At 41.2% G+C, this 14,511-nt stretch overlaps 1 protein-coding gene and 1 long non-coding RNA gene across 3 annotated transcripts in view; both read left to right on the forward strand.

Moving 5' to 3' along the window:
* Positions 1–119: 119 nt before the first annotated feature.
* Positions 120–14,511, forward strand: part of LOC118011395 — a 28,879-nt gene continuing 14,487 nt past the window's right edge. The window contains exons 1-3 of one of the 2 annotated variants that reach the window (XR_004679460.1): positions 120–763; positions 2,652–2,725; positions 3,089–3,115. This is a non-coding gene — a long non-coding RNA (uncharacterized LOC118011395). Of the gene's footprint in view, positions 764–2,651; positions 3,280–14,511 lie in introns of those variants that run through there. The other variant, XR_004679461.1, reaches the window with a different exon arrangement.
* Positions 7,006–9,589, forward strand: LOC118011391 (homeobox protein NANOG-like). The gene has a single exon (XM_035006140.1). The coding sequence runs from the start codon at positions 8,065–8,067 to the stop codon at positions 8,959–8,961; it is 897 nt and encodes a 298-aa protein (XP_034862031.1). The 5' UTR covers positions 7,006–8,064; the 3' UTR covers positions 8,962–9,589.

Raw genomic sequence — 14,511 nt, forward strand, 5'->3', positions numbered from 1 at the left:
CAGGACGGCCGCCCAGCGTTCCGTGCGCGTGTGCGACATCTAAGGAAGCCGGACGGGAGGTTGGCTTTTGCAGTTGGCGGCTGTTACCTCAGTCTGTTTCCGGGCGGAGGTTTCCACGCTGTTGGGCAGGGCTTGTGGAGCGAATTCGGGGCCATTTCTCCTGGGTTAGGTGGTGGGTGGGAGGCTCAGTAATATGAACCCGTTAGGGCTTTAGGTTCCTTGCTACTACCTACACTATGAGCCCTTGAGGTGTTCCAGTGTTTGAGGGACTCAGAAGTTGGAGCTAGGGGCGCGCACCTCACTAAGAGGTTTTACTTAATGAGAAATTTAATCTGACATGCCCGATTCCAGCTTGGGAGGTCGGAAGCCAAAAGTTTTGAGGAGAGATGTCCCCTGAGAAGAAATGGACTGCCAGTAGTCTGTCAGGAAGCCTGAAAATACTTGTTCATGAAATCTCTGCTTGAACGCTCTGGGTGCCTCATGCAATTCTCCTTGAGGCATAATAACAGCAGTTAACCTTTGAAGGGGCTCTCACGATTGTGGATGGCCTCCAGCTGAAGACCGCTGACAACACCAGTAAAGTTGAACGAAGTTGGCCTTATTGTCTCCTTGCAAGGAGGGAGACACATCATGAGGGACGGCGGCATTTCAGGAAGAGGGTGCCTGAAAGAATTTACAGGATTTGGACTTGTGTTAGGTAACCTCTAGGTGTGTTCAAGGAAGCAGACCTTCTGTCTAGACTGGATGCTTTTAGGAGATGGAGGTAATTCTATGACGGGATATTTTAATAATTCTTATAAAAGATTTATTTTTTTTTAAGATTTTATTTATTTATTTGACAGAGAGAGAGAGGCAGGGAGAGAGAGAACACAAGCAGGGGGAGCAGCAGAGGGAGAAGCAGGCTTCCCACGGAGCAGGGAGCCCGACACAGGGCTCGATCCCAGGACTCTGGGATCATGACCTGAGCTGAAGGCAAACGCTTAACGACTGAGCCACCCAGGCGCCACCAAAAGATTTACTTATTTTAGAGAGAAAGTGAGAGGGTGAGCATGTGGGAGAGAAGCAGACTCCCACTGAGCGCAGAGCCTGATGCACGGCTCCATCTCGCTACTCTGAGATCATGACCTGAGCTGAAATCAAGAGTCGGGGCTTCACCGACTGAGCCATCCAGGTGCCCCTTTAATTCTTATCTAAAAAAGGGAGAATAACCAAGAGAAGCTGAAGCTATGCTTGATTATGAAGCAGCAGTCCCTCATGTTGGCCAGGAGAGGGGCATATTTGTTTTGTGTGTGTGTGATCGGGACAATGTTTTTGTTTGTTTGTATTCAGACATGGTTTTGGAGTGGTTTTCGTTTTGTCTTCATCCATCCTGGTCAGAGTGGCTTTGATAATTGGTGTTCCATGAAATTGTTTATATTCAACAGGGCAGCACATCCCAGTTTATGGTGCCAGCCTAATTCCCACTATCAGGGGCTGCTTTTCTCCTTTTCACTGTGTTTCATATCACCTAAAAATGTGCTATGCTTTAGGCCTCAAAAGAACTATGTGAGACAATCCACAGATAGTTAGTACTCCCCATTGGCTACTAGTCCCTAATCTAAGCATGGCAGGTAAAATTACGTGCCTGCCTCCAGGAAGCTTACAGTTTATGAGAATACTTTATTAGCCCCTTTTTCCAAATGAGGAAACTATGCTTTCATGGCATCGAGTAATTAGTCCAAAATCATACAGCCAGCAAAACAGGGAACCTGGGGATCCGAGTCCAAACAATCTGATGTCAGTGGCTGTCACTTTACCACCTTGAGAGTTTTAAGCCCTAAGGAGGCTGCAGTACCTCCTCAGTAATCTTCAGCTACTGATACCTCTTCATACCTGGGTTTCTCAATAGCAGCATTATTGACCTTTGGGGCCAGATAATTCTTTGTTGTTGGGAGCTGTTCTGTGCATTTTAGGATGTTTAGCAGCATCCCTGGCCTGTATCATGTCAGTGGCACCCTGCCCCTCGTTGTGACAATCAAAAATGTCTCCAGACTTACCAAATAACCCATGGTTGAGAGCCACTGGTGTATACCATTTATCTCCTCCTGGGTGTTTGAGAGATAACAAACATTTGCAGCATGAGAATCCCCAAACCACATTGAATGGGGAGATCTTGAAGAGAGAGAGAGACTGTGTGGCCTAAAGTTCTGAAAAACCTGTTAAAACAGAAAAGAAGACTGAGGGGCGCCTGGGTGGCTCAGTCGTTAAGCGTCTGCCTTCGGCTCAGGTCATGATCCCAGGGTCCTGGGATCAAGCCCCGCATCGGGCTCCCTGCTCCACGGGAAGCCTGCTTCTCCCTTTCTCCTGCTTGTGTTCCCTCTCTCACTGTCTCTCTCTCTGTCAAATAAATAAATAAAATCTTAAAAAAGAAAAATGAAGACTGAGACAAAGCATAGACAAATGAAATGGGAAGAAACAAAGGGAGAAGAGCAGTGATCAAAGTGGAGAGGAGCTCTTAGGAAATCACCCTTAAGTTATTCAGTTTATACTAACAAAGACACAAAAAGTCTTAATGAGGCCACATAGTACCTCTGCTCCCTGTTTGGGAGATGGTATTATGCTTAGCAAATAGTCTTAGCCACTTTTCTGAAAAGACTTCTTTTCCTTTACAGCATGGTCCCAGGTCTGACCTCCCTGAACTGGCTACTTGCAAGAGACTCTTCAGAGATTTCAAGCATCCCCCAAGGTAGTAGTTTGTTTTCCAGGAAAGCCAAGATTCCTTGGGGAGCTGGCAAAAGTCACAAAGCAATGATAGCTAAGCTTTTCCAGGTTTTCCAAGAGACGATCCTACTTAGACTAAGCTAATAAGAGCATCAACACAATCACTTGTATCTTCCTAACCTCTTTCATCTAGGAATCTCTGCAAAATACATAGTCATCTATTAATTTACTTCTCATAACAGTGAGAGAAATCAATGTGATTTTTCTGTTTTTATAGATACAAAAGCCAAGTCATGGAGTCCACAAAAAATAGTAAGAAATCCAGAAATAGAATTGGAATCTTCACTTTGGGCCATTCTTTTTTTTGAAAATTTTATTTATTTGACAGAGCACAAGCAGAGGGAGAGGGAGAAGCAGGCTCCCCACTGAGCAGGGAGCCCGATGTGGGACTCGATCCCAGGACCCTGAGATCACGACCTGAACCGAAGGCAGCCGCTCAACTAACTGAGCCACCCAGGCGTCCCTGGGCCATTCTTGATGCTCAGCACCACTCCAGGTCTCCCACTACTCAATAGTAAGGTAATGATAATCCTTCAAGTGTATACTAAATTTTATGTTTTCATAGGCTTTAAAATAACCCATAGCCTCTTAACTTGACCCATAAAATAGCAGGCCTATTTTAATAGAGGCTATGAATTAAATAAAATAATTAAAATAGAGGCCATGAATTAAATAAAATTAAATAGTGATAGTATTTGAACTGGAACCCAGATCTCATGATTCTTAGTCCAGTACTCTTTCTGCTTGGTAAGCAAGCCCATACATATATGTAGTGATACTTAATTTATGAAGAACAGAAGATACTCTAATCCACATAGAAATCCAAACCTATGCAACCCTTTCATCTATTTGTACCTCATTATGTAGGATCTTTTAAGAGTTAGCTTTGAAGAAAGAGAAAAGTCACTGAGATATTAATGAAGCATCTGGTAACTCTCAAATTAATCTTTGGATTGACATAATAGGCAGAAGGCATAGTGAGGCTCCCCCCAAAGAAGGTTTGAATAGAGCTAGCCTTTAGGAACTAAATTAGTAGGAATGAATTCTTAATTATTTAGCCATATGTAAAAATGACTTATGAGATAATGTGTCACTGAAGAGATCTAGGAATCACCAATTCTAAGCAATTTGACCAGGCTATAGTCTAATGAAAATACTATCTCTACATACTGTCATTATATTAATGATTCCCAAATTCATATTTACAACCCCAACCTCTCTACTGGGTTCCAGCCTCACATATCCAAGTACCTACTTCTCTACATTTCCTTGTCTCATAGAGATCTCAAAGTTACTGTATTTAAAACAGAATTCTGGGTATTTCCTACTGCATGTCTTCCTCATCTCATAAATTAAGGGTACTGCTATCTACCCAGTTGCTTAAGTCAGAAACCTAGGATTCAACTCAATTCCTCCCTTTTTCTCACCTTCTTCATCAAATTCATTATCAAATCTTGTTGATTCTATGTCCAAAATAAATTTCAAATCCAACCACTTCTCTCTATCTCCACTGCCACACTAGTTTGGTCCAGATGACTCTCATGTCTTTCTTGGATGCTACATTTTCCACTTGACCTTTTCCTTCATAACACTTAACACAATTTGTTTTATTTATTGGTCAGTTGTTTACTTGTGATTTTCATAGTCTCACTTCACTTCTAGAATGTATATAAATTCCTTGAGGATAATTTATTGAATTAATGGATAAAAATCTAATAGTGTTAAAATTTTAACATGATTGCTTATAGTGACATAGTTGAAGTTGGAGCCTTTATTTAATCATATATGGTAAAAAAAAATTACTGGAGCTAACATAATGAAAATCAACTATATTACAACTCAAAATGGATGAAAGACCTAAATGTGAGACAGGAATCCATCAAAATCCTAGAGGATAACACAGGCAGCAACTTCTTTGACCTCAGCCACAGCAACTTCTGGCTAGACACATCTCCAAAGGCCAGGGAAACAAAGGCAAAAATGAACTATTGGAACATCATCAAGATAAAAAGCTTTTGCACAAGCAAAGGAAACAGTTGGCAAAACCAAAGGACAGCCTACGGAATGGGAGAAGATATTTGCAAATGTCTTATCAGATAAAGGGCTAGTATCCAAAATCTATAAAGAACTTATCAAACTTGGGATGCCTGGGTGGCTCAGTTGGTTAAGCGGCTGCCTTCGGCTCAGATTGTGATTCCTGCTTCTCCTTCTGCCTGCCACTGCCCTGCTTGTCCTCTCTCTATCTCTCTCTCTGACAAATAAATAAATAAAATCTTAAAAAAAACAAACAAACTTATGAAACTCAACACCCAAAGAACAAATAATCCAGTCAAGAAATGGGCAGAAGACATGAACAGACATTTCTCCAAAGAAGACATCTAAATGGCCAGTAGACCATGAAAAAATGCTCAACATAACTTGGCATCAGGGAAATACAAATCAAAACCACAGTGAGATACCACCTCATACCAGTCAGAATGGCTACAATCAACAAGTCAGGAAATAACAGATGTTGGCGAAGATGTGGAGAAAGAGGAGCCCTCCTACACTGTTGGTGGGAATGCAAGCTGGTGCAGCCACTCTGGAAAACTGTATGGAGGTTCTTCAAAAAGTTGAAAATAGAGCTACCCTGGGCACCTGGGTGGCTCAGCCATTAAACGTCTGCCTTTGGCTCAGGTCATGATCCCAGGGTCCTGGGATTGAGCCCCACATTGGGCTCCCTGCTCCGCAGGAAGCCTGCTTCTCCCTTTCCCACTCCTCCTGCTTGTGTTCCCTCTCTCACTGTGTCTCTCTGTCAAATAAATATCTTTAGGGGCGCCTGGGTGGCTCAGTTGGTTAAGCGACTGCCTTCAGCTCAGGTCATGCATGATCTCAGGGTCCTGGGATCGAGCCCTGCATTGGGCTCCCTGCTTGGCGGGAAGCCTGCTTGTCCCTCTCCCACTCCCCCTGCTTGTGTTCCTTCTCTCGCTGTCTCTCTCTCTGTCAAATAAATAAAATCTTAAAAAAAAAAAAAAAAAAATATATATATATATAATATATCTCTTTAAAAAAAATAGAGCTACCCTACGATCCAGCAATTGCATTACTGGGTATGTACCCCAAAGATACAAATGTGGTGATCCAAAGGGCACCTGTACCCCAGTGTTTATAGCAGCAATGTCCACAATAGCTGAACTATGGAAAGAGCCCAGATGAATGGATAAAGAAGATATGGGGGGTGTGTATACACACACACACACACACACACCTACAGTGGAATATTACTCAGTCATCAAAAACAATCTTGCCATTTGCAATGACGTGGATGAAATGAGAGGGTATTATGCTAAGCAAAATAAGTCAGTCAGAGAGACAATTATCGAATGATCTCACTGATATATGGAATTTGAGAAACAAAACAGGATCATAGGGGAAGGGAGGGAAAAATAAAACGAGGAAATCAGAGAGGGAGAGAAACCATAAGAGACTCTTAATCATAGGAAACAAACAGGGTAGCTGGAGGGGAGGGGGTTGGGGTAACTGGATGATGGACCATAAGGAGGGCATGTGATGTAATGAGCACTGGGTGTTATATACAACCAATGAATCACTGAACTCTACCTCTGAAACTAATAATACATTGTATGCTAATTAATTGAATTTAAATAAAATAAAAATTTAAAATACCAATCATATTGCTCCCCTGCCTAAAAATCAGTTAATTCTCTGTTACCTTAAGATTAATAGCTATCTGGGGTGCCTGGGTGGCTCAGTCGTTAAGCATCTGCCTTTGGCTCAGGTCATGATCCCGGAGTCCTGGGATCAAGCCCCGCATCGGGCTCCCTGCTCGGCGGGGAGCCTGCTTCTCCCTCTCCCTCTTCCTCTCCCACTCCCCCTGCTTCTTTTTTTTTTTTTTAATATTTTATTTATTTATTTGAGAGAGAGAATGAGAGAGAGCACATGAGAGGGGGGAGGGTCAGAGGGAGAAGCAGACTCCCTGCCGAGCAGGGAGCCCGATGCGGGACTCGATCCAGGGATTCCAGGATCATGACCTGAGCCGAAGGCAGTCGCTTAACCAACTGAGCCACCCAGGCGCCCACCCTGCTTCTGTTCCCTCTCTCGCTGTGTCTCTCTCTGTCAAATAAATAAATAAAATCTTCAAAAAAAAAAAAAAAAGATTAGTAGCTATCTGCAGTCTACCTCTCCAGCTCTCCTACCACTCTACTCTCTATCTCTACCCTTCTTACTACTCCCTACTCCCTTACTACTCCCTATCTACCCTTCTTATTTCTCTACCCTTCTTACTACTCCCTTACTACTACCCTTCTTACTACTCCCTATTGTAAGTTCCCAGCCACACTAAATCACTTAATATTTCCTGAACATGCCATTCCTCTGGCGAGAATATCCATTCCTTCTCTTCCCAGGTGAGCTCCTGCCATCCTTTAAGATCCAGCTTATAAGTTACTTTTTAAAAGAAGCTTATGACTTCTCTGGAGGGTGAAAGCGATTTCTTTTTTTCATGTTTGTTTTCTCTCATTACTCTACTACAGCCCTTTCATATTATAGCTGTCTTTGAGATCCTGGAAGGCAGGATCTATGTCTTAGTCATCTTTCCTTGCTTCCCCAATGCCTAGCACATGTTTGTGAATGAAAGGACCCGTATGGAGTGTGGAGAAAGGACCCGTAAGTATGAGTGCTGATAACTAACTTGCAACAGCCTTAGCTTCTTAAACATAGTCTCTTTCCCAAGGGAAAATGGGAAACTTCTCAACTGTATCCCATTTGAAACAATTGGATATGGGCATAATCTGGAAAGAAATGTGCTTTACATCCTCTCTCTATGAGTCACCATAAAAAGAGATTATCAGTCTTCTTGACATATCAGTAGTCTCTTAGAAAAGTGATTCAGTGCACCATGTATACACTCAGCTCCTTGGATTGTCACTACTCATTGCATATCTTACTCCTTTGCTCTTGGGAGACTTTGTAAGCCCAACACCTGGGTCAGTTTCTAGCACTTATTGGGAGCACAATAAATGTTTATTGAAAGAATATATGAATTAAATGAAATTTATAAATTAATTTCCTCCTCTCTTGGATAATTTAAACCCTCCCTTTAAAAATGTTTGAGGTGCGTTCGGCTCCATTGGGCTGGTTAGCTCTTACTGTTGCAGTGGTGACGCACTTCATCCTGTCTTTCTCAGACTCTTAACATCTGGAGATCTTTCTACTCTTCTCAGCTCTTCCACCTAGATCCATAAGCCTGGCCCTTTCTTACAATCTCGCTCTTTCTTTTTTTCCGTCTACCCTCAACTTACCAACATGAGTGCACATCCAGCTCTGCCCCTATGCCCGCCTGGCCCCGAAGCACCCAGTTCTAGGGACTCTTCTCCAATGCCTGAGATTTACGGGCCTAAAGAAAATTATGCATCCCTGCAAATGTCATCTGCTGAGACACCCCACGCAGAGACCGTCTCTCCTCTTCCTTCGTCCATGGATCTGCTTGTTCAGGACAGCCCCGACTCCCCCACCAGTCCCAGGGTAAAACCACCACCCACTTCTGGAGAGGAGAGAACAGTGAGGAAGGAAGATACGGCCCAGGGCAAGAAACAGAAGATCCGGACCGTGTTCTCTCAGACCCAACTCTATGTCCTCAGTGATCGATTTCAGAGACAGAAATACCTCAGTCTCCAGCAGATGCAAGAACTTTCCAACATTCTGAACCTTAGCTATAAGCAGGTGAAGACCTGGTTCCAGAACCAGAGAATGAAATGTAAGAGGTGGCAGAAAAACCACTGGCCAAAGGAGAGCAAGAGTGTGACTCAGAACAGCACAGCAACCGCAGAATACCCAGGCTTCTATTCCTACCACCAGGGATACCTGAGGAACACTTCTGGAAACCTTCCAATATGGAGCAACCAGACCTGGAATAACCCGAATTGGAGCAACTGGAACAGCCAGTCTTGGAGCAACCACTCCTGGACCAGTCAGACCTGGTGCCCCCAAGCCTGGAACAATCAGCTCCAGAACTGTGGAGAGGAATCTCTGCAGCCCCAGATCCAGTTCCAGCAAAATTCCATCAGTGATTTGGAGTCCATCTTAGAAACTTCTGGGGAAAGCCATAGTGTAGTACAACAATCTGCTAAGTATTTTAGTATGCAGCAAATAATGGATTTGTTCACAAATTACTCTGTGAACATACAGCCTGAAGATGTGTGACGATGAGTATATTATTCGGTCTCAATTTGGGTGGTGGCTGTTATTCTCCTAGGCTTTGTCTTTTAGGTCCTATATATCTCTGCCTCAATATTCTGTTTCCCACTATTCTTACTGTGTCCATTGAGGGGATACAATTGGAGTCAAAGAGGTTTCAGTAGTGTTGGCTCTATGGACAAAATGATAAAAGGTGTTTCTCGCTATAGATAACTAGATACAATACTAATGTGGATATCTTTAGGCTCTAGAATCTAACCTCAAGAATAGGAAGTGAAGATACAAAAACATGTGATGAAGGATAATTTGTATTTTCTGAGATTGTGAGGCTTTTCTTGTTAATAACTTCAATTATTAACGATGAAGGGTTAAGCTATAATGTGTTTCATTGATTTCCTCGGTCCCTTGTGATGTTTTACTAGAACTGTTAATTTGTTCATTATTCTCGCATTTGTAGAAAGATGTTTTGTATTTTAATGTATCATGATAATAGTACCAGTTTGGCTGATTGGTTTATAGGTTTAAGTACAAATAAATAAAATGCCCACTTAAAAAAAAAATGTTTGAGGTGCCACTTGTCTTTAATGCCTTTTCTAATCATCCACTGCTATAATTTTATCCTTCTCTGTCTTCATGTAGCACATATTATTTAAAGATTTTACTTTTATTTTTTAAGCAATCTCTACACCCACTGTGGGGCTCAAACTCACAACCCTGAGATCAAGAGTTGCATGCTCCACTGACTGAGCCAGCCGCGTGCCCCAGTAGCACATATCATTTAGACTATTCTATCTTGCATTTTTATTTATTTTTAAGTGCATATATCCTTTCTTTCCAGCTAGATTATAGAATCCTTGAGAGCAGGGACTATGTGTACTATTGCATCCTATAGTAGTGTCCTTAAATCTAGCAGGATTTTATTGTGTAAATTGTTGGTGATGTTCCCCAGGGTCACATAGTGTCTTGTCCTCTAAGAAGACTGCAAAACCCTGAAGATAACCATAGAATGAGACCACCTCACACCTGTTAGCTAGCTATTAGAATAGCTATTATAAAAACAAAGCAAAATGAAAAACAGAAAAGAACAAGTATTAGCAAGGATGTGGAGAAATTAGAACCTCTGTGCACTATTGGTGGGAATGTAAAATGGTATAGCTGCTATATATAGCTGTTCCTCAAAACAGTATGGTGGTTCCTCAAAAAATTAGAATTACCATATGATCTAACAATTCCGCTTCTGTGTATGTACCCAAAAGAGTTGAAAGGGAAGTTTCAAAGAGATTTTAAACACCCATGTTTACAGCAGCATTATTCACAATAGCCAAGAGTGGAAGCAACCCAAGTGTCTGTTGGTAGATGGAAGGAAAAACAAAATGTGGTATATACATCCAATGGAATATTATTCAGTCTTAAAAAGGAAGGCAATTCTGACACATACTGCAACATGGATGAACTTTGAGGGCATTATGCTAAATGAAATAAACCAGTCACAAAAAGACAAGTACTACATGCTTCCATTTATATGAGGTACCTAGAGTAGTCACTCTCATAGAAACAGAAAGTAGAATGGTGGTTGCCTGGGGCTGGGGGAAGAAGAATGGGGAGTTGTTGTTTAATGGGGGCAGAGTTTCAGTTTTGCAAGATAGAGTTCTGGAGACTGGTTGCACAACAACGTGAATGTACTTAACTGAACTGTACACTTAAAAATGGTTAACACTGTGAATTTTATGTTATTAAAAAAAATACAAGCACTGATCAGGGAGTCAAGAGACCAAGATTAATCTTGGTTGTTCCCCAATGACCAGTGAATCACGTGCAAGTCATTTTTTTACTTGTGCCTTGATTTCTTCATCTTTAAACAGTATAATAAAGTCTGCTTGGCTTCTGGGTTTGTGTGAGGACCCAATAGAAACAAAACCAAAAACAAAACAAAACCAACAATTCTTAAGATGATTTTTTCAGTAGTAGTTTTTCCAGTATTCCAGTGTCCCTGATCTCTTTTAATATTCATCACAAGTTTCACGTCCTATTTCATAATAAAATATTCCTAAAGATGCCTCAGCAATAACCTCTTACCACTTAAAAGGATATGTATGCTGAACTCTTACAATTTGGGCTGCTCACCTTATAATTTAGTTCCAGGAACACAGCAAATAAACATCCTTTATGAGGACTATTGAAGACCTAAGATGCTAGTTACTAATGTGGTTTAGCATTAATTGTGGAAATAGAAGCTCAGGATTTTCATGTTAGCATATGAAAGCTGGTCCCAAATTAGGAAGGTATGAGGGTAAATCTGCTGAGTACCTATGAAGCGTCAGGCTCTATAGTAGTTGTGTTACATGCAAGATCTCATTTAATCTTCACAAAAGCCTTATTAGGTTAATAATATTATACTCCTTTTATAAACACGGAAAATGAATCTCAAAGAGGTTAAGTCATTTACCCCAAATCACACAATGAATGACAAAGATGGAATTCAATTCCAGATCTGTATGACTGAAGACCATACTCTTTCTACTCTGTTACACTGCCTCTCAAAATATATTTGATTATGCCTATTAGTGATATAGTTAATAATAAATGATATATGTTCTGTATTTGTAAATTTATGTCAATTTTCTTACTAAGTCATTATAAGATAGGTTGTGTAGGGATAATTGTCACCACTTTACAGATGATGAAGCAGTCAGAAAATTTAACTTACCTAACATAAACCAACCAATAAATGACTATAACAGCACTTTAAAATAGGTACTACAATTCTCAGATGCCTGCTTTTGCACATCAGCCTCATGAGCACAGATTTTATCTCTGATTTTTCTGGTTCTGACATTTTTTATAGAAGCAAAAGAGTGAGCATCTTTTTTTTTTTTAAGATTTTATTTATTTGCAAGAGAGAATGAGAGACAGAGAGCATGAGAGGGAGGAGGGTCAGAGGGAGAAGCAGACTCCCTGCCGAGCAGGGAGCCCGATGCGGGACTCGATCCCAGGACTCCAGGATCACGACCTGAGCCGAAGGCAGTCGCTTAACCGACTGAGCCACCCAGGCGCCCAAGAGTGAGCATCTTGACATCCTGGCAATATCTTGTTATACATGGACAGATTAAACACATGTGTTCATCCCTCTTCTCTTCCCAAAATCACTAAAATGACAGTGAGTTAATATTTTTTTAATCGTTTTTTTTAAAGATTTTATTTATTTGACAGAGAGAGACGGAACACAGGCAGGGGGAGTGGGAGAGGGAGAAGCAGGCCTCCTGCCGAGCAGGGAGCCCTATGTGGGGCTCGATCCCAGGACCCTGGGATCACGACCTGAGCTGAAGGCAGATGCTTAATGACTGAGCCACCCAGGCGCCCTGTGAGTTAATATTTTAAGTTATCTGCCCACAAGGACAAAGAGAATAAGAAAGACAATAGCAGATGAGGTATATTAACAAATCTTTGGAAGATGGAAAGCTGAGCTAAGAAAACTGGATTTCAAATGCTTGAGAGGCATATACTAATGAAAGGCAAGCAGTCTCATATTGCAGAACACTAGAATTGGAAGGAGCAAATACAACAGCAGCAGACATATCTGAGGGGCTGAAAAGCGGGGGATTGGTCGAAGGTTTATATAGGAAGTTAAATTACCAGGTCCTTTCCTCCTCCTGCTCAGTTAAGCAACCATCCTTCCATTTCTTTGGCAGAGCCCTGGGGTTTATTCTGTCGGGGGGAAAAAATTGAACTAGAAAAGCTCCAGACTGAGATACCAGACACAGCTAAAGATTATACCTGGGGAGGCTGGAATAAGAGGATACCACACTGAAAATAGATCAGATGAATGTCTACCTGCTGAATGATGAAACTTGCCAAGCCCTCTCTATTGATTTCACTCTGGGAATGCTGACAGCAAGGTTTATATTCTCTAGGCAGGAGAACAGAGATTTAATTTTGGGAGAAACTTAAAATTGAATAATCCCAGAAGGAAGATCTATAGATACTGATACTTGAGTGTCCGCCAACAAAACAAATAGGTCCCCACCTTATCATCCTACAATAAAGCCCACCAACGGAAAAACTCTTCCTGTTAACACAGAGCTTCCAAATACCTTTGTAGTAACTCACTCTTAGATATGAAGGGACAGCAAAGGATCACCAGATAGTTGAGATAAACCTTCACCAAGAAAGACAGCACCAAATAGAAATGGAAGAGAAAAGGAGAAACTCAGAGGATAGCAGAGACAATAGAGAGAGCAGAAGAATATGTTTTAAAAAAAACAATAAGAATCCTGAGAGATAATTGTGTATCCATAAAGCAAAGACAAGAGGCTCCAAAAAAGGAACAATCAGAGGATAATAGCTCTGGGAAATTAAAAATATAATAGCAAAAATAAATAATTCAAAGTAGTATTAATATGTAAAATTGAGGAATCTCCTGGAAAAGAGAACAAAAAGGAATGGAAAATGAGAGAGAAAAGATTATTAAAAGATGAATTCATAAAGTCCAACATGAGGCTAAAAGGAGTTCTAGAAACAGAGAAGAAATGGAGGGAAGGAAATTATCAAAGAAATTACAAGAAAATCTCTAATAACTTCAGGACATGAGTTTCCAGACTGACAGAACCTGCTGAGTGCCCAACATAATGTAGGGAAAAAACCAAAACCAAAGCTACTATGGCACATCATCATGAAATTTCTAAACACAAGAGATAAAAAGATCAAATCTTGGTGATAGGTGAGGAGGGAGCAGGGAAAGGGGAATGGATTACTTACAATAGGTAATAAGAGTCTCATATATTTCAACATTAACACTGGTTGCTAGAAGACAGTGAAACGGTGCTTTCCCAAAATTCTGAGAGAAAATTACTTTCAATCTAGAATTCTATGCTAAATCTTGTGATCAAGTGTGAGAGACTATTAAAGATATTTTCAGGCATGCGAGGATCAAAAATTTACTACCCATCCCCTCCCAGCCTTTCCTGGGACACTACTGGAGGATATACTCTACTGAAATAAGAAAGACAAAGCTAGAAGTTTTAAGAAATGGGATTAACCTAGGCAAGAGGCAAAAGGAAATCCCAAGATGACAGCTATACAGCAGAGGGAGGGAGATACAGCCTGGACTGAAGGAAGGAGTGCTGCAGTGGAGTGTTTCCAGCGAAACTGATAGAGTTATCTGACACGTTTGACTGTGTTGAAAATAGTTTCAGCATTTTTACATTCCTGAAAGAATTAGTGATAATAATACAGAAAATTTGGCAAACAAAAAACTGAGACAATTATTAATTCCGATAAAAACAAAAAGTCGTGTAAGAGAGGCACCTGGGTGGCTCAGTCGGTTGAGTGGTTGAGCGTCCGACTCTTGATTTCGGCTCAGGTCATGATCTCAGGGTCGTGGGATCAAGCTTGCGTGCCTGCAGCAGGCTCCATGCTCAGCGGGGAATCTGTTGGAGATTCTCTCCCTCTCCCTCTGCCTCTTCCCCGCTCAAATAAATAAATAAATCTTTAAAAAAAAGTTGTATAAGAAAGTAAATGTAATCATAATAGAACTAACTGACCCAGAAGTAAAACACA

The sequence above is a fragment of the Mirounga leonina genome, unplaced genomic scaffold (assembly GCF_011800145.1).
Source record: "Mirounga leonina isolate KUSES-001 unplaced genomic scaffold, KU_Mleo_1.0 Mir_150, whole genome shotgun sequence".
NCBI lineage: Eukaryota > Metazoa > Chordata > Mammalia > Carnivora > Phocidae > Mirounga > Mirounga leonina.

Excerpts from the sequence above, each read along its gene's own strand:
- LOC118011391 (XM_035006140.1), top strand. The coding sequence starts at position 8,065 with ATGAGTGCACATCCAGCTCTGCCCCTATGCCCGCCTGGCCCCGAAGCA.